At 43.8% G+C, this 22,272-nt stretch overlaps 1 protein-coding gene across 3 annotated transcripts in view; it reads left to right on the top strand.

Moving 5' to 3' along the window:
• The window catches only part of gfpt1 (glutamine--fructose-6-phosphate transaminase 1), a 70,979-nt gene extending 49,910 nt beyond the window's left edge, over positions 1-21,069 (top strand). For all 3 annotated transcript variants that reach the window (XM_043681254.1, XM_043681253.1, XM_043681252.1), the window contains 4 exons: positions 2,237-2,364; positions 11,372-11,539; positions 15,592-15,753; positions 18,939-21,069. In XM_043681254.1, the coding sequence (XP_043537189.1) occupies positions 2,237-2,364; positions 11,372-11,539; positions 15,592-15,753; positions 18,939-18,983 (503 nt within the window). In that variant the 3' untranslated portion in view covers positions 18,984-21,069. The remainder of the gene's footprint in view (positions 1-2,236; positions 2,365-11,371; positions 11,540-15,591; positions 15,754-18,938) is intronic.
• The last annotated feature ends 1,203 nt before the right edge of the window (positions 21,070-22,272 follow it).

Here is a 22,272-nt window from a genome sequence, read left to right as displayed (position 1 = left end):
ACCCTGTACGCCACTGGTAGTCAGAAGCGATCAATCGCTCCCTTAAATGTACTCAAAGACTAATCTTCCTCAGCCCTCAGGGCTAGAGAGTTCTAAAGATTCACAAAGTATTGCATTCAAGAAAACTCTTGCTCCTCACCTAAGGCCTCAGAGGATGTTTGTGCGGATGGCACAGCTTTTGGCTCAAAGGCAAGTGTGCTTCCAACTCAACCAAGACTGACACAAATAAAGTAAGTTTGCAGATCCTGCTTTGCTTTACCTGATTGAATCAGCAGACTTTCCATGTGTTCTTCACTGGAATCATTTCCAGGATGTGTTTATATTTTGTTTGCATCTCAAAATTCAAGTGCATCACCTTCAAGGTTTGACATGAAAGCAGTGACCAACAGTTCCTTTCATCCAAGAAGACAACCTCTGAAATAAGGCAATGTTCTGTGTCCGAACTGCATTAACACAAGAATAACAATTTCCCATGCTTCCTGTGTACTATCACCGAAGTGCATCACCTAGACTGAAAAATGATTCCTGTGAGCATGACGAAAAGAATAAAAGTCATACAGTCTAAGGGCCGTATTTCATGGTGCCTAAACAGCTATGTCAGGCCCATCTTCATATCCCTTGATTCACTCAGTGGCCAAAAATGTACTGTTCTCCAGTGTCACTGGTTGAGGAATATAGAAGCCAAGGCTAATGTCCTGGGAGAAGAGATTCAAATCCCACCATGACCGTGGTAAATTCTGTATTCAATACAATATCTGGAATTAAAAACTACCATGGTGCTGACTGTGTAATCATTGTCACTTGTCATCAAAACCCTTCTGGTTCAGTGATCCTTTTCTGCCTTCCTAGCCTGGCCAGCCCTTCAAGTGATTGCACTCCCACAGCAATTTGGTTGAGTCTTAACTGCCCTCCCAACCGATTGAGCATGCCGCTTGGTTGCCAGCAGTGATTGAAGAAGGCAGCTGACCAGAGCAGTTACATTCGATGGGCACTAACTCTTGGTCACATCCATGTCAGCTGAATGAATGTAGTAAAGTCTGCAGTGGGCTCAACAAGCTGAATTTAGACACGTTTGCAATAAGGAAGTGTGAAGATTCTGAACCCTCAGTTCTCTTTATCCTTGCATTGGCCAGTCCCTTATCCTGAGAATATAAATTTCGACACTTTAGCCAGGTGAATCTTGGCATCTCAAGCGCTTTGAATATTTCACACATTTGAATGAGATCATGTCTCATTCTTGCAATTCCAGGAAATGCAGGATCATTCGGCTCAGTCTGTCCTCACAGCACAGCCCCCTCATCCCGGAAATGTGCTTCTCTGTGGCTCAATATAAAATCATTGACAAAGGGTTGTTTCTGTGGTCAGTCTGTAGGAGAGCAACAGCCACATTAGCACAGCTCAGTGAAGGGAAGATGGCGTGGACGTCTGCTTTCTAGGATCTAGCTTAGTTGCCACACCCTTTGTTCTGTTTACTGTGGAGTGTCTTGTCTGAACAACAGGACCCAGGTAATGCATCAAGAGGAGGCCTGGCATTCAGAAAACACAGTGTTGATTTTGGAGAGGTGCAGAAATAGCAATTGGAAAATCCCAGACAGAATGAGCAAATGCTGGAAGTGAGCTGTGAAACTATGAACAGCAAATATAGATTTGCATTTCAGGTGGGAACGCTCCATGTGAACTGGTGAGTGGGAGATAAGAGACCCTGGAAAGAACTCACTAAATAGGATGGCAAGGGCAGATTTGTCCTCCCTTCATCACTTCTAGTTTCCTGGCCTGCAGAATGTTTGCAGTTTCATTGTAGATTCCGAGTTTTTAACCATGAAGCAATGCCCTTGACTCAAGTCTGGTGTCCCCATAATGACACTACAGGTAAGTGAGTGCATGTGACCTCTGTACATGTGCTTCTCCAAATCTCTGGGTTCCAATCTGGTTGAAGTTGCCTGCCTGCGAACAGTCTGTTGCACTGTGAAGGAGCATTGAGGCAGCAAAATTTTGTCTCAATAATCCGAGGAAAGGTTTTCCTGAATGGTTCTCTAATTTTACTGCACGCTGCAGCCAGACAAATTCTTTCCCCTCTCTCCCTGAAATTTTCAAAGGAATGAAAAGTCAACTTGTCATATTTCCAGGAAGGGATTAACCACGGGAACGACAAATTGAGGAGGTTTTGGAAATGAATGGGAGAAGTCAAATTGTTTGATTTAATCCATGATTTTCATCTCTCTTTATCTCTTGTCAGACCTCATTAAAGAAATCTTAACTCTGGATGAAGAGATACAGAATTTGGCCAGAGAACTCTACCAGCAGAAATCGGTTCTCATCATGGGCCGTGGCTATCACTACGCCACTTGCCTGGAGGGGGCGCTGGTGAGTTGCATGTGCTTATCCTGATTGGGTTTGGGAAAATCTTGCAATCAGCCCGACTGTCGGTGGACAAGCTTTGCAGCCTTGCTGGCACAGAGCACTGATGCCACTGCACCCAAACTGCAGTTCCCTGTACAAGTGTTGCTTTGCATCTGTGTAATGGAGTTTGACAGATACTAGAGTTTCACACTGCTCTCACGAACAAGTTTTCAAGGTGGATGTTGTAAAGGGAGGCCAGACAGCACAGATGGATAATAACTACCCTCTCCTTAATCAGCCACATCTGGAACTGGATACTTGGGCCACTCCAGAGAGATTCAATTAAGGTTTTTCTTTCCTCTGCTCGTGTCTGGAAAATTGTCTTTTGAATAGAACACCCTTTCCTTTCAAACAAATTGAATTTTTGCCAGTTATTTTTGCACAGCTTGCAGGGCATTCCAGATGTTGCTTTTGCCACTGTAACCTGTAATTTAATGCAAAGGGCAAGGGAATGCAAAGGAAGCATCCTTTCGTTTGGCTGTTAACTGCAATTTGTGGTGAAAATGTTTGCAGGACATGCCACCAGCACAGTACAGTACAACCTCGATTATCTGAACAAGATCTCCAGGTCCCGTAAAAATGGCATTAGGCAACTCAGCATTCAGTTATCCGTTAAACAGCATTACGGCGTGCTTGGCAGATAACCGGCACTTATAAATTACTGCTTGTCTGCGATCAGATTTGGATAATCGAGGTTCTACTGTACTGTAACAACAAATGTGACTGACAGAGGAGGAGTAGCGAGGACGCAAACGATCACTGGAACAGAATAAAAGAAATGATCGCACAGGCAGGACAGAAACCCATCCAATGGTTTTTGTGCTAGTTCTTGAACTAGGGCAATCCATTCTGATCCTATCTTCCCTGCCCATTTTCCATCTCCTGTTCATATTCTTCCCAGTGAGGTGCGTTTTTCTCCCCCCTGAGGCTGGCAGGCTTTGTTGGCATTTCTCTAGGATTGTGTGTCTTACACCATGCCTTGGAATTGTCGGGATGTTGCACACCATGGTTCAGACGAGGTTGAGCTGGGAAAAGCACACTGTGTTCTCAGGCACAGTGAAAGCTGTTCTCCCTCCACGGAGGCTTGTTGTTTAATTTCATTAAGTCAACGGCAGAGAAAGAAATGCATAGTCCTGTGGCATCAAAATGAAAGTTACATTGATTCCAAGTGTCTTGGGATGCACGTTAAGTACATTTTGGTGGCCGCCCATTCCTTGGTGTGGGAAAGAGAGAGAGAGAGACACACAGAGCTTTGGCAGGGTGCTGTTTCTGCCTGCTGCATTGATGTGAAAGCATATTGTTTGAGATTTGCCTTTGGATGTTGAGAGGAGTGGATCTCACAACAAGAGTGGAAATGACATTTGGAACAAAGGAGGAGTTAATTGCACAGGCCAGTGTCATTGAGTGAACAGCACGGTGATGGATGATGTATGGGCAGGTGACACATGGGGCATGACCTGGTGGAGACTTGATGGAAGCTCCACGTCTTGAGCAGATTGTCATTTATTTTTGGTGTGCTCTGATCGTCTCTGTAGCCACAAAGCTTGAAAAGAATGGGAGACAAGAGGAAATAATGATTCTGTTTGCAGCCAGTTTGGCTTGCAGTTGATGAGATTGTGGTGGTGGGGAGGGGAGGTGATACCTGTGTATGTAATGGTCAGCTGTTTGTTATTCTGGGCACCTTGTCCTGTTCAGAGCACAGAGGCGTCAGCGGCCTCACCTACTGTATTCCCCAGCTTGTGCCATCATGACAAATCCTTGCTCTGAAGTTGGACACAAACAACCCATGTATCCCTTTGCTCTGTGCTGCTCGATAGTCAGTCTCAAGTGGGGCTACCCAGAAGGGTGGGTGGTTCATCCACGTCGAAGTCAAATAATCCAGATGCTGGGAAATGGAAATTAAAGCAGAAACTGTTGGGGAAACTCAACAAATCGAGCAAAAAATGAAAGAGTCATCATGGACTTGATACTGGACTCGAAACGTTGACTCTGTTGCTCTCTCCATTGACACTGCCTGAGCTGCTGCGGTGGTTCATCCAGTTCTTGGCCCTACCTTGCTGCTCTATTTCAACCAGAGGGAATTCCAGCTTAAAGTCTAATTACCACAGACAGAAAAACAAAAGAAACAGAATCAGAAAATGAGCAGGTTGGCCCCTCGAGCATGCCTGACTATTGAACAAGATTGTGATTGTTCTGACGGTGGATATCACTGCACTTCCCCGCCTGTTCCCCTACCTAAACCTTGGACTCCCCTTGTAAATAAAAACCTTGTCAAACACATAATGCACCACTGAAGTTCTCGTTTGACAGAAGGATCGACATTGTAAAAATCCTTGGTGAGGCTGTGCCTTTCTCTGCAAAGAGTTAAATCAGATACTCAGATTAGAAATGGACCATTCGGCCCACCCAGTCCATGGTGCCATTTACTTCCATTCTTCCGTCTCTAACTCAAATCAACATAGCCCTTTTCCCTCATCTGTTCACTTGGCCACTTCTGAAGTGCAGCAATGCCATTCAGCTGCACCACTCCCAGTCACAGTGAAGGTCACTTTCTCACACTCTTTGGTGAGAGTGTTTCACTGTGAGATTTCTTGGTGACTATCTCAGCTTGCTCTAGATTTTCCCAACAAGCCTACTTTGAAAGACTGCGTTGTTTCAGGTGGCTGTTTCTGATTTTACATCAGAATATGACCGGAAACTCAACTGGACTTGCCACACCAATACAGTTAGAAAAAAAACCTGTAGATGCTGGAAACCAAGGTAGACAAGCAGGAGGCTGGAAGAACATAGCAGGCCAGGCAGCATCAGGAGCCAACAGCCCGGAGGACTCAACATTGAGTTCTCCAATTTCAAGAAACCTCCCTTGCCATCCTCCGCCTCCCTTCCCAGCCCCTTCCATTCCTCTAATCAACCCTTTCAGTTACCAACTGGATTCATTCTTCTCATTGACCATCCAAGTCATACCCTCTCCTGTGTTCGCCTATCCCTGTCTCACCATCCCACCATCTACCCATCCCCTTTATCTGCAGCTCCCTTTACACCCACCCCCAGTCCTGAAGAAGGGTTACACCCAAGACATTGACTTCTCCACTTCCTGATGCTGCCTTCCAGCTGTCCACATCATAACAGTGGCTACAAGAGCAGGTCAGAGGCTGGGAATACTGTGGTGAGTAACTCCCCTCCTGACTGCCCAAAGCCTGTCCACCATCTACATGGCACAAGTTGGGAGTATGATGGAATACTCTCCTGTTGCCTGAGTGGGTGCAGCTCCAACAACACCCAAGGGACTTGACACCATTCGGAACAAAGCAGCTCACTTCATTAGCACCACATCTACCACCTTCAACATCCATTCCCTCCTCTACTGATGTTCAGTAGCAGCGGTGTGTACCATCTCTAAGATGTACTGCAGACATTCACCAAAGATCCTGAGGCAGTACCTTCCAAATCCACAGCCACTTCTATCTAGAAGGACAAGAGCAGCTGATACATGGGAACACCACCCTCTGCCAGTTTCCCTCCAAGCCAGTTACCATCCTGACTTGGAAATATATCGCCATTCCTTCACTGTCAGTGGGTCGATAGCCTGAAATTCCCTACCTAAGTGCATTGTGGGTCAACCCACAGCACATGGACTGCAGCAGTTCAAGAAGGAAGCTCACCCCCACTTTCTCAAGTCCAACTAGGAACAGGCGAATAAATGCCGGTCAGCCAGCAATGCCCAGATCCCACAAAGCAATTCTTTTTCTCAAATATCCGTGGTTCAGAAACGGAGAATAAGGTGGGGTTTCCTGCACAGGTCTTGGAACATAACAGACTGGTTGAGAAAGCTGTTGAGGCAACTCAGTTCAGTACCTCTGGAAGTTCGAGGCATATGATCCCAGAACAAGGACATTGTGGTAAACCTTTGTAAATCGCTGGTTCGGCCCAGGCTGGATTAAGATGTCCAGTTTGTGGCATGGCATGAGGTCAGGGCCTGGGAGAGATGCCTTCTCCTCATGGCACCAGAGTTGAGGACCTTCATTTAGCTGGAGAAACTGTGATAGTTCTTCTTGGAACAGAGAGAGATCAGGCTGATTCAGTAGGGGATTTACAAATAATCAAGTGTTTGACAGTGTAAATGGAGGGAAATTGTTTCTGTTGGCAGGGGAATTAGCGAACTGAAGAGACAGATCTAAAATATTTAGCAGAAGTGCCAGGTGAGATCAAGAGAAATTTGTTATGACAGGGAGGTTTTATGACCTGGAATGGATTTCCCAAATGGGTTTGTAAAAGAGAATCGAATAAGTAATGAAAATGGAAAGATATGCAGGGCTGTGACCAAGAGCGAGGGAGTGGAAGTTTAATTGAAAACCTCTTTCACTGAGCCCAAGCAGGCTGGATGGTTTGAATGTTGGCCGATCAGACGGGAGTGGTGGAGAGCACACAGTTCACGTGGTGGAGCTGGGAGGAGTTCACATTGAACCCAGTGGGCAGTGACATTGAGTAAGACCATACGTGCATTTTCTGAGTGAATTTCCAGGCTATTTGCTGTGGAGACCCATATTAAAGCAACAGCGACCAAGGAACGCCATTACTGCTATGTGGTTTCAACAGGCGTTACCATAGGTTTTACTGAGACAAGCACGCTTGAAAGCGTAGTTGAGTCATTTGAGCCATAAAGTCATCTTCATGTTGCTTGCTGCGTTCAAATGGAACCAAGGCCAATTGAGAATAATCTGAAAACAGGAAAAAGCTTCCATCAAACACGTCGCATTGGAAAGTTTCACTGCGCTCCAGGAATTTTTAATTAATCACAAGTCATCAAGGGTGGAAAGTTGGTTCTTAGCGTTGACCACAAATCTCACCACTTGTTTGGAAAAGCTAAACCAGATCTAAAAGTCCAGATTCTTATCCTTTCTGTGAAGCATCCTTTCTGGTGTGTCAATCCTGATCTGGTAGGGCCGATTTAAAAGCTGCTGTTTACTTTTGAGTCAGTTTCTTAACTTTGGCATTGCCTTATTACCAATAAAGTTTGCATTTACATAGTTAAACATGCTGACAAGATTCATGTCAAACTATAGTTATCACCCAAGTCAGAGAAAGCGTTATTAAGCTAGTTAGGGCAGTGGTCTGTAGAGAGAGAGAGAGAGGGCAATGGGTTTCACAGACTTTGACTGTGCAGAGGATTGTTGAAAGCAAGTCTTCTCTAAAATGGCTGAACAAAAATGTCTGTGACAGACTTACTCTTGGTTGTTGTATGAGGAATATCACAATGGAAGGTACATTCAGTTCTCAGCCCTTTCAATTTTATAAACCAGCAAGGTAATTTGATCGACTGCTTTAAACACGTTTCAGTGACTAACTTGCATTGTTGAGGAATGAAACAGTCTCTGTAGCGGAAAAGGGAACATTTCCAGTGCTTTGTGGAAACCGGATGGGAATGAGGCAGAGCATGAAGCTCTTTGTGAAGTTTGCAATTCCATTCAAGCAGTTGCTAACCATCAGACAACTGTTCTGCTTTGTTAAAGGATCAGTAATGAGGGGGTATAATCTTAAGACGAAGACCAGGAGGTTTAAAGGGGATTTGAGGAAATGATTTTTCTCCCAGAAGGTGGTGGCAGGGTAGTTGAGGCAGGAAGCCTCACAACCATTAAAAAGTACCGAAGTGAGCAATTGACATGTCAGAACATTCAAGGCCAGGAGCTAGAAAGTGAAACACTTGTCAATTTAGAGTGGTTTTGTTGGAGCTGACTGGATGGGCCGAAGGGTGTGTTCCATCCTGTGTGAGTCTGAGAGTGGTTTTATTGTGCGATTGTAATTCTTCAGCCTCTGACTGATCGCCAAGCAAATGGGTGTGTTGTTCTGCCCTCAGTTACCTCCACAAAATCCAAAACCATCCATCCCATGGAGTAAGTTGTCCATAGGAAGGCAAGTATCAGGTTGTTGGGCTACAGAAATCAATAAAGAATATTTTAAGTTATGCACAAACCCCTGGCATGTGCCAGAATGACAGCAAATATGCTGTCAGTGAGTTTGCACCGAAAAACTGAAGCCTGACAGATTCCAGGACCTCTGGTTTGCAAATTGAAACAAGGTTCGATGCACTGAAGCAGCTATTTATAGACAACTGACATAGAGTATTGGTAATATACAGCACGAAAACAGACCATTCTGGCAGCTCATTTCACACATACCACCCACTGCGTGAAAAAGGTGCATCTTAGGTCCCTTTTATATCATTCTCCTCTGACCCTAAACCTATGCCCTCTAGTTCTGGACTCCCCCATCCCAGGGAAAAGACCTTGTCTATTTACCCAATCCATGCCCCTCATGATTTTATAAACCTCTCTCCGGTCACCCCTCAGCATCTAACGTTCCACGGAAAACAGTCCCAGCCAATTCAGCCGCTCCCTGTAGCCCAGATCCTCCAACCCTGGCAGCATCTTTGTAAATCTTTTCTGAGCCCTTTCAAGTTTCACAACATTTTTCTGATAGGAGGGCGACTAGAATTGCATACAATATTCCAAAGGTAGCCTAACCAATGTCCTGTACAGCCGCAACATGACTGCCCAACTTCTATACTCAATGCTGTGACCCATAAAGGAAAGCATACCATCTCTGTACACAGCAACTAACTTCAAACTCTGACTCTTCACCTTCATAAAGAATATTTTCTTTTAGTAAATTTGACCGTCTATCCTGGGTGAGATGAAATTACAGTATTTCCCAAGGTAAATTCCTTGCTATTTGTGAAGTCTCCTCAGCCTGTGGAAAAATATCTATCCTTTTCAATCCTTCATTTGGCTTTTAGTTGTTTAATCAGATGGAACTAGTTCTTCAAAATGCACAGTGAAGCGAATTCGGCTCATCTTGTAAACTTGGCATGAGGAAGAAGGAGAAACCAGAGATGTTTTTGAACAAAGTCAAGACTCTCCATTGGAAGTATTTTAGGATCAACCTGTTCAGAGGTGTTATGACACACCTCTGGAACAGATGAACCCAGCATCCTGGTTCAGAGGTAGGGACACTGGAGGCACGAGACCCGTCCTCTCCATTGAAAAGGTTGAGCACAGAATAAAGCTGAGTTGTGCTCTTAATGTGGAACAGCCTCCAAACATTGCTCAAGCCCCAGGTTATTTGGATTGGATCGTAGATGGTGATGTCGAAACTGCACTGAAAGATGTCTCCACATTCAGCAAGGGAGGGGAGAAAGTTTAGAATCAAAATAAAATTTTGTCATGGTAACATATGACACATATCACAATTTCATGAAATGCCGTTAGTTTGAAAGGACAGTTGTACAAATGTGAAATCTGACAAATATATGCTCATGTTGGCAGCGACAGTTTCTTCAAATACTTAACCCCTGGCAGCTGAATGTATTTAATTTTCATTCCCTTGGGAGATGAATAGTTCCATTTGCAAAACAGTATCTGTGATTTATAGGCCATTCCTCGAAAACTAATTGAGGAAAATGAAAAGCAGAGTGTTATTTCCGCAGTGAGCTTTAGCAACAGACAATTAACCTCTTTGCTTGTCGAGATATTGCGCAGTTGAGTGTCCCTTGCCCTTAATTAGCTAAAGCACCATCTGAAAGGAATCTTTTTATCGAGACACAAGAGGTCACGGAGTCTGGCTGTGCTCATAGAGAAAATCAATTGGAGCCATGTGCTGAGGAAGTGAATTATCTGAACCTCACATATTTTGTTCAAAACACATCAATTGTCTTGTCTAAAATCAGCCAAGAATTCATGTTGCAAAACCTCCAAAGTGAGCAGGAGCCCAGCAAAGCAGAGCAGTAGACTCAGACTCAAAGTAGCACAACACTGACCTTCCATTGTCTTCTAACAGCAATTATGTTTTATTGCTGTGAACTTGAGTGTTCTGTGGAAATATGATGAATGCTGACGGAAGTAGCCAAGTCCCCTAAGAATCCTTAAACAGCAATTTGCATGCACGTCTTTAAATCCAGTCTGTTGTTCTCGTTGCTGACAATATGGTTGGCTATGCACTGGGGGCACAAATACCCATTGGATGATCACATCCCTTCAGCCCACAAGCATAACTCCCAACTTCTGGTCTTCTGTCAACTTTAATTGTCTACCTTGCTCTCACACTGACATTTCTATCCTTGGCCTGTTGTACTTGCTGAAGTGAGGCACAACATCAGCTTCAGGAGCACGACATGCACTTTCAGTTTGATACTTTGCAGCCGTCTGGACTCCGTGTTGATTTCAGCAATTTCACAGGGTAAATACTGTTGCCCCAATTTGTTGCTGTCCCTTGCCTTGTTTTGTTCATCTTTCAGCCAGCAACACACCTGCTCTCAGTACATTTACATTGGCTCTGGAGGACTCAAATGTCTGTCATTCAGCCTCTGCCGTTTTCTAGCCTATCACAGACCTTGCCCCACACACATCTCTGCTCCAAACCTATCAGGTCAGGTTTCTGAGGAAGGGTCACTGGATCCGAAACATTAACTCTGATTTCTCTCCACAGATGCAGCCAGATTTGCTGGACTTTGCCAGCTATTTTGTTTTTTATTTCATTTCCAGCATCTGCAGTTCTTTTGCTTTTTATTTTCTATAAGATCCACAGTGTGGATCGGGATCCCCTCACCAGATCATGCGCTGAAGTTTTGGGAGTCATGAGCTCTGAGGAAGTGATTCTCATGAGGGGACTGTAACAATTTTTAAGTCTTGAAATGGGATCAGAGGGGAAAAAAGTATTCGATTTCTAAGTTTGGTTCTCGTGAAACTTCACAGACCAAAGTTTGACTACTCTTTGTCTTGCTACAAGAATGCTGCCTGACGTGCTAAGGTTGTTTCCATAAATTTGTGTTTTTATTTTGTGTCTCTGGCATCTGTAACGTTTTGCTCTTCAAGAGTTTCTGTTGTGTTTTTTTTATGAATTAATTTTCTGGTGGAATTGACCACATTGACCCACAGCCTCTTGAGACACATACAAATCTCTTAAATTGTTTTCACAGAAAATCAAAGAGATCACATATATGCATTCTGAAGGAATCCTAGCAGGTGAGCTGAAACACGGACCCCTGGCCCTGGTAGACAAGCTGATGCCAGTTATCATGGTGATCATGAGGGACCACACATACACCAAGTGCCAAAACGCTCTGCAGCAAGTGGTCGCACGGCAGGTACAAACATCAGATTTTCAATAACTTTCAGTTGTCTCTTTATCAGAGCTGTAGGCCCTTTACTGGTGTATTGTCAGGCTCAAGAATGAGATCTTCAAACCAGACCATTCAGGGTTAATTGTTAAGAGTTAATTAGACATGACAGTGAGCAATTGTGGTAAAGTGGAAACGCTCATGAAAAGCAAAAATAGCCTGTTTTGATGGGGATGGGCAGAAACTGCCTGACCCTTAGGGTTGTTGGGAACCATCCGCTTGCACAGTCTACATGTGGCCACCTGGACTTTGTTACCACCTACTATTAGAGATATCGAGATGTACAGCATGGAAGCAAACCCTTCGGTTCAACTCGTCCATGCTGACCAGATATCCTAAATTAATCTAGTCCCATTTGCCAGCATTTCGCCCAAATCCCTCTAAATCTTCCCTATTCGCATACCCATCCAGATGCCTTTTAAATGTTGTAATTGTGCCAGCCTCCACCACTTCCTCTGGCAGCTCATTCCAAACACGTACCACCCTTAATGTGAAAAGGTTGGTCCTTAGGTTCCTTTTAAATCTTTCTCCTCTCACCATAAACCTATGACCTCTAGATTTGGCCTCCCCGACCCCAGATAAAGACCCTATCCATGCCCCTCATGTTTTTATAAACCTCTATAAGTTCCTTTTAAATCTTTCTCCTCTCACCATAAACCTATGACCTCTAGATTTGGCCTCCCCGACCCCAGATAAAGACCTATCCATGCCCCTCATGTTTTTATAAACCTCTATAAGGTCACTCCTCAGCCTCTGACACTCCAGGGAAAACAACCCCAGCCTATTCAACTTCTCCCTATCGCTCAAATCCTGCCAATATCCTTGTAAATCTTTTCTGCATTCTTTCAAGTTTCACAACATCCTTCTGATAGGAAGAACACCTGAATTGCATGCAATATTCCAAAAGTGGCCTAACCAATGTCCTATACAGCCACAATATGACTTCCCAACTGCTATACCCAATGCTCTGACCAATAAAGGTAAGCATACCAAACACACTCTTCACTATCCTGGGAGAAAGTGAGGACCGCAGATGCTGGAGATAAGAGTCAAAGAATGTGGTGCTGGAAAAGCACAGCCAGTCAGGCAGTATCCGAGGAACAGGAGAGTCGACATATCAGGTGTAATCCCTTCATTCCTGATAGAGGGCTTGTTCCTGAAACATCGACTCTCCTGCTTCTCGGATGCTGCCTGACTGGCTGTGCTTTTCCAGCACCACACTCATTAAGCCTCTTCACTATCCTGTCTACCTGGGATTCCACTTTCAAGGAACTATGAACCTGTACTCCAAGGTCTCTTTGTTCAGCAACACTCCCCAGGACCTTACCATTAAGTGTATAAGTCCTGCTGTGATTTGCCTTTCCAAAATGCAGCACCTCACATTTATCTAAATTAAACTTTGCCACTCAGCCCATTTGCCTATCTGATCACGGTCCTGTTTTACTTTGAGGTAATCTCCACTGTCCACTACACCACCAGTTTTGGTGGCCTCTGCAAAACTCACTGACCATATGTCCTGTATTCATCTCTTTATCATTTATATTAATGACAAAAGCAGTGGATCCAGCATCGATCTTTGCAGCACACCATGGGTCACTGGCCTCCAGTCTGAAACACAGCCCTCCACCACCAAGCCCTGTCTCCTAATTTTGTATCCAAATGGCTAGCTGTCACTGAATTCCTTGTGGTCTAATCTTGCTCGTCAGTCTACCACACGGAACCTTGCTGAAGTCCACATAGACAACGTCCATTGCTCGGCCTTCATCAAATTTCTTTGTCACTTCTTCAAAATACTCAAATCAAGTTAGTGAGGCATGATTTCCCGCACACAAAGCCATGTTGGCTATTCCTAATAAGTGTAAATCCTGTTCCTCAAAATCTCCTTCATCAGCTTACTCATCACTATCGTCAGGCTCAGTGGTCTATAATTCTCTGGCTTTCGAGAGCAGTCTGATGACTGAAGTTATTCTGAAATGGGTATTCAGCATGTAACCTTAGATCCAGAATAGTATTAATATCAGGAGCTCTGTCCCATTTGTGGGATTTTCCCTTTCAGGCTGCATTTGAGAGACCAGGGACATGGAATCTGAGATCAAACTCACAAGTGCCAGCCTTCACCCAGAGTTCCCAATGGACAGAAGACTGAAGCTCACTTGTAGAATATGTCTGAAGTAGTTTAAGCTTACAGATTCGCTCATTAATGTGCATATATCGAAAGTAGATTTTAAGCTGATAAATTTGTTTTATACCAAAGCACACGTGCATTCATTTTGATCAGACCTTAAAGAACCCTGCAGTGATTTCAACATTGTCAGTCAGGTAGACCTCATACAATTCTGAGTTGTCTGCCTGAGTTGCCTGGTCAAATCAGGGAGCAGTGGCAGACAGATATAAACTTTCAGAGGTACTGTTACTCTGGTGTCTGACTGTGAATGGGGCACTACTAATGTCAAAGACTGTTCATGTGGAAACAAAGGTAGACTTGATGATGGGATACTGGGGTCTGTGGAGTAATTCCAATGCCAGGAGGCACTTTCAGCCTCACATTACACTCAGTCCAGGATACCATCACAGCTGAGCAGTGCCTATTGCCTGCACAGTCAGAGTGGATCAGAATGACATCAGTATCATTAGGTTCAGGCCCCATTCCATCTGGGTTTTGGAGTTGTCTCCTTGCCATACCTGTTGTGGAGATCATGGTGCTGTGAGATGGACCCACCTTCATACATTGAAACATAGAGTAAGTTTAGTGGTCCAATTGCATGATATCGCCTTTTGCGATGGGATCCGCATCACAAAAATAGGCCAGTCTGCCCAACCCACCCATTCCAGACTTGAGTTCTCTCTCACCCCTTTTTTGTTTTGTTTGTTCATATCTGCCAGTGTAGTACCTGATCCTTTATCTGTCATATCCTTCCCGTGCTTCCCCTTAACTGGATCTGGACAATTCCCTGTCACCAGTCCTTGTGGTGTTGAGTTGCGCATTCTCACACGTTATTATCCAAAGCAAGTTTCTCCAGCATGCCCTGTTTGATTACCCAGTGTCAGTCTGATCTTGATAGCTTTGAGTTATGCTCGTACCCACGTTAAATTATTCTCTCTGCGTCCACTCTGCCGAACATTTTCATCATGTTCAAGTCCTCTATCCAGTCACACCTCAGCCTTCCAGGGACCCAGCCTGCCTATCCTTTCTTGATGTGTAAACTCCTGCATTTGCAGAGATGATCTGGATGGTTTTTGGAGTCTTGAGTGTAATGACAACATTCCTTCCTCAACCAATGCATCTCCGAAAAGAGAGTACAGAGTGGCCACTCACCTCAATTGAGTTTTATTGGGGATTGAACTTGGAATGAAATGGTAAATGCATTTGCCAACATTCCCAATCTTCTCCTTCGACATGCATTTCCATTTTGGGTAATTTCGGAGATAAATACCGTGTAAGTTAAGGTGGTTTTCTTCTGGAAATCTGCAGACAGTGGACAAAATCTAAGACTGAGGGCTGTGTCACATCGCACAAAATGGAAACCTGAGAGAAAATGAGGTAATGAGTACAAGACAGTACAACGAATCTGAAACACTGAAAAGCTGTGGGGAGACACAACAGAGCATGTCAGACAATTTGTGTGATACTTGCAAGGAACAAGGGAGGAAAGTTTACGGGAGTGTTGTCCAGACTGGTGTGAGCAAAATCAAAAGCAGCATCAAGGGAGGTTGGAAGTGACAGCATATTGATATTAAAATTTGTTAGAAGAGTGATTGTGTTCACCATGTCGGGGACCTGTTTAACTCAGTTGGCTGGATGGCTGGTTAGAGATGCAGAGTGATGCCAACAGCGTGGGTTCGATTTCTGCAGCAGATGAGGTGAACTTGAAGGACTCACCTTCTCAACCCCTCCTCTCATCTGAAGCGTAGTAACCCTCAGGTTAAACTACCATCAGTTCTCCCTCTGTAATCAGAGAGCAGCTCTTTGGCCTGGTAAAACTGTGACAACTTCACCTTTTACCTTCACCTTGTTTCAGGGCCGACCGGTGGTGATTTGTGACAGGGATGATTACGAGACCATCAAGAGTGTAAACCGGGTAATTAAAGTGCCTCATAGTGTGGACTGCCTGCAGGGGATCCTCAGCGTCATCCCACTCCAGCTTCTTTCCTTCCACCTTGCTGTTCTACGAGGATTTGATGTGAGTAAATATTTCAGGTGGGAGAAATTTGGATTTTCTTGCAGCTCATGCTTCCTTCCTCAGAGAGGTGAAGTGGAAGGCATGTGCACAAGCTTCTCAGCAGGTCTGGCAGCATCTGTAAGGAGAGAAAGCTGACTTTTCGAGTCTAACTGACCCTTTGTCAAAGCTAAAAAAAGGGAGAAATAGGGAGGTATTTATACGAGGCTGAGAGAATATATCGCCTTATCAAGGCGTTTGATAAGGTTCCAGGCGTTTGATAAGGTTCCCCATGGTAGGCTACTGCAGTGTTGGAAATCCTGGAAAAGGTGAAAATAGATAAGTCCCCTGGGCCTGATGGCATTTATCCTAGGATTCTCTGGGAAGCAAGGGAGGAGATTGCAGAGCCATTGGCCTTGATTTTTATGTCCTCTTTGTCTACAGGAGTAGTCCCAGAAGACTGGAGGATAGCAAATGTGGTTCCCTTGTTCAAAAAGGGGAGTAGGGATAACCCTAGTAACTATAGGCCGGTGAGTCTCACTTCTGTTGTGGGCAAAGTCTTAGAGAGAATTGTAAGGGATAGGATTTATGCACACCCGGATAGGAATAATGTGATCAAGGATAGTCAGCAAGGTTTTGTGAAGGGCAAGTCGTGCCTCACAAACCTTATTGAATTCTTTGAAAAAGGCAAAATGGAAAACAGGGGAGAAGGGTAGCAAAGGGGGAAGAGGAGAGGAAAAAGGTGATAAGAGAGTGGGGAGCAAAAGAAAGAGAGACAGTCAAGAAATAAGAGGTACAGAACAATGAAAAAAATATAAAAAAAGGATAAATAAAATTTAAAAATAAAATTATGAACCAGAATGAAAACAGAGGGGTCAAGATGGGATAATCATCTGAAGTTTTAGTTTTGACAAAGGGTCAGTTAGACTCGAAACGTCAGCTCTTTTCTCTCCTTACAGATGCTGCCAGACCTGCTGAGATTTTCCAGCATTTTCTCTTTTGGTTTCACATTCACAATTATGCACAAGCTTCTGTGGTCTGGCGAGGTCCACTCACTGCACTGTTTGAGCTACTGCTCATGACAGGTTGCTGTCACTGTCGTCTTCAAGTGCAGGAAGCAAGAGGACTTGCTTGGTCTAGCGTGGTGGATGGAAACCATTTTCTGCACCATTGAGCAAAATCCCTTGTTATGAAAAAGATCTAGTTTATTGCATGTCAGCAGCTTATTGCTTATTAGAAAGGAATCATTGCCCTGTGACAGTCTTTCAGGACCTTACGTCTCACTTGTTCAAGACTTGAAGATGTTTAGTCCAGCAGTCCATGTGGTATCATAGTGGGTGGTCATGAGGACACTGCTCAGTTTTCACCCTTTCAGACGCATATTGAGCAATTTCGGCCAAAAAGTTAACAGCATGCAGTACGCGAAGATCAATGTTGAGAACACTTTCTGATAAACTTGTGATTGCTAAGATGTTACACATTTATTCTGAACTAGCTGTTATAAATCAGCTTACCCATACCCAGAAATGTCAGCGAGGAGCATGTCAAACGTGTTTAATATTTATCCATCTCATTGCTGCTATCCAGTTTTCGCGTTGGATTCACCAATATAGCCTTGAGTTTAAAATGGAGATTGCATACAGTTAGTTCTTCTATAACGTGATTGTAGTGTCCTTGTGCAACTCTGCGTTACAGGAAAACTGGGCTTTAGAAACAGGCTTAAAGTGTTGGTGCTGTAACCACGTTAAGTGCTGTAGAAGTAGCATCCCCAATTTGTCAATCACGTTACAGCGAATTTGTGTTGACAAAATGCGCGTTATAACAGAACAACCTGTATGTGAACTGAAAACAGAAAACTCTCAATATCTACAGTAAGTCACTCAGCATTTGAAGGAGACGGTCTCAGATTGGGCCAATCTCGTTCATGAGATCTGAAAGTTCTATCAAAAGCTAGGGCCAGACTTCACTTCCATAAACTGATGTGTGTAATTCCAAACTTTTCCGTTTGCAAAAATAAAGTATTCCTGGTTTCCTTGCGTGAAAATAGGTGTTCTAGTGTTCCCTCAACCACAATCTCCAAAATAACCAGATGAGCATGTATTTGATCTCATTGCACTGAGTCGGAAGCTAATGGGGGAAAAATAGCCGCCCTGCTGACTGAAGTAATATCAGTACACTTCTGCTCAGTCATCATGTCATAGAGATGTACAGCACGGAAACAGACCCTTCGGTCCAACCCGTCCGTGCCGACCAGATATCCCAACTCAATCTAGTCCCACCTGCCAGCACACGGCCCATATCCCTTTAAACCCTTCCTATTCATATACCCATCCAAATGCCTCTTAAATGCTGCAATAACAGCCCCAGCCTGTTCAGCCTCTCCCTGTAGCTCAAATCCTCCAACCCTGGCAACATCCTTGTAAATCTTTTATGAACCCTTTCAAGTTTCACAACATCTTTCCGATAGGAAGGAGACCAGAATTGCACGCAATATTCCAACAGTGACCTAACCAATTTCCTGTACAGCCGCAACATGACCTCCTAACTCCTGTACTCAATACTCTGTGAAGTGATCTGAGATATTTCATTGATTTATAAATGCCAGTGTTTCGAAACATCAACAGCTTTTGTTCTTCAGCAACAGAAATTTGAATGCAGCATGAGTCCGAAATGAACAGCTGCTTTTAAATGAACAGTCACATTATTAGGTGAAAGTGAGGACTGCAGATGCTGGAGATCAGAGTTGAGAGTGTGGTGATGGAAAAGCAGAATCATTCCTGATAAAGGGCTCTTGCCCAAAACATCGATTCTCCTGCTCCTCAGATGCTGCTGGCCTGCTGTGCTTTTCCAGCACCACACTCGCGACAGAGTCACATCATTAGCCAAGTGTCGCTCGGATGTGAGCGACATGCAAAGAGAATTGGCTGGATTCCTAACCCCGATTGCTCCACATCAGCTGATAAAGATAGGTGTGAATATGCAGATGCAGGCGTTAGAAACAGTCCTTATCCTTTCAGTGCGCAGGACATCGACTTGCAAGTGAGAAGTGACTCTTTGGGTGAGGTTGCACAAGGTTCTAGTTGCATGTGGAATTGTAGGGAGATTGGAACAGTCATGCCAGAAAGCAGGAGGGGCAGAGTGAAACACAAGTGCAGCAAAGCATCACAGTCAAACAACAGTCACTAATCACCTTGTATTTCCTTCTGAAGGTTGACTGTCCCCGAAACCTGGCGAAATCCGTGACCGTGGAGTGACACAATGTACAGAATCCACAGGAAAGACAGAGGGCCAATGTTTATTTTTTAACCTGAAAAATCTTAACTTTTTTTATATTTTAGCAAGTTTGTAAACCCACTGGGGATAATCTTCCTATTTTACTTTTTAGAGTAGTGCAACTTATGTGGGGCAGTTCTACACATGTAGAGCTGTGCATTATTGAATCATTAGAAAAGGAAATAGAAGGCAAGATTGCTGTGCAGTGGGCTGTGACCTTAATGTTTTTTTGTGTTGGGTTTTTATCTATGTTCAGTGTTTCTTCCGTTTAGGATTAATCTCAAACCAGGGTTTCAAGCTGCTTATCCCTATCTCCATTCCAAATCATTTTAATTTCAGTGTACTGTGCAGAAGTGAAGAAGGCTTGTGAGCACAGTCCACTGATCACTGTTTGTAATACAAGTCACTTTTTTCTTTGGACCAATAAATGACCAATCAAGTCTGTGACAAGGGAACACTGTAGTCTGGAGTGGAGTGAAAGGGATTCTGCTGGCATGACAGAAACCAAACCCTGTGCCCATTCTTGAGCAGAAATGTAACACATAAAGACAGAGCCCAAAACTACATTTTAAGCTTTGTTGTGTTGAAAGTTACACTACGTGGGCAAGAGCTGGAAGAGTCACACCAGTTCCTTCACCCACAGGATATTTTGCTATGCAAATGTCTGAAAGTTCAGATTTCTTTCATCCTCACCTGCTCTCAGGCCTGCTGCCCTCCTGCAAACTGTGCTCAGATTTAACAAGTTCACACAAACAAAACTCATGTTATGAAACATCAAATTTCTCTTTTCAGTCTGCTCACATGACGTGGTGTGTTCCTTGCTACTGGCTTATTGTGAGCAGCTGTTGGGAGTTGACTTTGCTCAGTAATTCTCATTGTAAATAGTAAATTCACAATAATGTAAAATGACTCCTGAAACAGTGCACATCAGAGGTTGCTGAGTTTCCTGTAGTTAACCCATACCTGTCTCAATAGGAACGGCAGTAGCAGTTGATGAAGAATAAAGGCAATTCACTAAAGTTGCATTTTATCTTCCCACTCCTCCACTCCACCTCAAAATATCTTCACTTCCAAAATGGGGAATGAAGCACGAAACTGCTTAAAACTGACAAATGACAGTTTGATCATGAGCTGAAACCCTGTTATGTATGTACGATTCATTATTTATGTTGGCTTAATACTTTATACTGTGATTTTTAACTTACTGGGTCCTTGCATGAAGTTGAAGCTTGTGGCACAAAAGGAAATCCATGGATTCCCTTTGGAAATGTGAATCAGAAAAAAAAAATCAGAAAACTAGAAATTAGATGAAGAAAAACCTTTAAAATCATTTCATGAAAGAAGTTGACTTTGCTCATTCGAAGATAATGTTACTTAACTCCTGACAGAAGCAACAGGGGTGACTGTAACCATGATGAGCTGATATCAGTCCTGGGCAGGCATGTCACTCTCTGGCACGCACGGTCTATGCATGTAGTGCACGAAGAAGTATAATTTCAGCCTTTCCAACGTCAGTTAATTGGACATGCTGCAATCTGCAGGAGAGTAACACTTCTGGCCATCCCGTGGATCCTGCCACTCCACACAACTGGGTTTAAAAGGGAAAACTCACATGTGGAAAAATTGAAGGAAAACTTGCATGCAGTCATGAAGCCTGTTCCTTTCTGCAACTGTTAGATGAACTGAGTCGCATTACGTAATGTGACTCATTTTTAGCTGCTGAGTTGCAAATCAGTTTTGGATCTACTTTTGCGATCTGTGCAACACATGTCTCCAATGAGCAGTGGAACTGGTCTGGAATGCCACAGAATGTTTTTGGTCCTGTCTGAGTTTGGAAGGTCTGAACAAAATTGTCGGATACAAAGGGTTTTTTCTCGATCCCTAATCATCCCGTCCCCACCTCCACCCTGTACCTTGATGTCAGTATCTGCCAAGGTTTTTATTGATCTCATGTTAAGCTTGAAGTTTGATTCCAGCTTCACTGTAATGCAATGAATGAGGAAGTGTAATCTTGGAGAATTTTGATAACTGGAGTATTTAAAGAAGGAATAAATTTTGCTGAGCTCACCAAATGTCAAGTGTTGCTGTGTAAACTTAACTGTGCATATAATTGAGTTTCTGGATGAGTGGTGCTGGAAGAGCACAGCAGTTCAGGCAACGTCCGAGGAGCAGTAAAATCGATGTTTCGGGCAAAAGCCCTTCATCAGGAATACAGGCAGAGAGCCTGTAGGGCTTTTGCCCGAAACGTCGATTTTACTGCTCCTTGGATGCTGCCTGAACTGCTGTGCTCTTCCAGCACCACTAATCCAGAATCTGGTTTCCAGCATCTGCAGTCATTGTTTTTACCTATATAATTGAGTTTGTCAGCTTCCTCTCACTTGCCACACTTAATGCTTTCCAGCAGCTAATTAGAAGCAGTCTGGGGAATGAAACACCTTCAAGAGTTCTCCCAAGGGTGACGCATTGAATTTCTGTTCCATTTCTGAAGAATACAGGCAGCCTATTCAAGGTGCAAAATTCCACAATGTCTCACAGAAAGGCTCTTGTCCTCTCAAGTAGCAGTCAGAGGCGCAAGGCACTGTGTGCCTATCAAAGCGATCCTCTGTTCATGCCAAAGACAGTGAAGACCAGACCTGTTAGATAGGCTTCCCTTTTGAAATGTCACTGAAGGGCATTGATGAACTTGCATGAGATGTGGAAGCAAACTGACATCCTTTGGCCCATCAAGTCAGCTCTCGTATTTGATCAAGGCTGTTATGATTCTCAAACCCTTTCCCCTGCCTTCTCCCTGTAACCCTTGATAACCCTTAATAATCAGAAACCTATCTATCTCTGTCTGAAATAAAACTCAGTGACGACTTCCATGGTCCTTGGCAGCAATGAGTTCCTCAGATTCACCACCCTCTAGTTGAAGAAATTTCTCCTCATATCAGTTCTCAAGAGTTGTCCCTTCATTCTGAGGCTGTGCCCTTGGGTCCTTGTTTCTTCTCATAGAAACATCTTCTGCATGTCCACTCTATGTAGGTCCCTCGGTATTTTATAAGTTTCAGTGAGATTCCCTCTCATCATTCAAAACTCTATGGAGTACAGACTCAGAATCTTCAACTGCTTATGATATGATAAGCTCTTCAATCCCAGGATTATTCTTGTAAATCTCCTTTGAACACGCTTCAAGGCCAGCGCATCCTTCCTTAGACACGGAGCCCAAAACTGCTCACGGTATTCCAAATGCAATCTGACCAGAGCCTTATATAGCCTCAATAGTACATC

The sequence above is a fragment of the Chiloscyllium plagiosum genome, chromosome 42 (genome assembly GCF_004010195.1).
Source record: "Chiloscyllium plagiosum isolate BGI_BamShark_2017 chromosome 42, ASM401019v2, whole genome shotgun sequence".
NCBI lineage: Eukaryota > Metazoa > Chordata > Chondrichthyes > Orectolobiformes > Hemiscylliidae > Chiloscyllium > Chiloscyllium plagiosum.
This window is presented reverse-complemented; position numbering and strand designations above follow the sequence as displayed.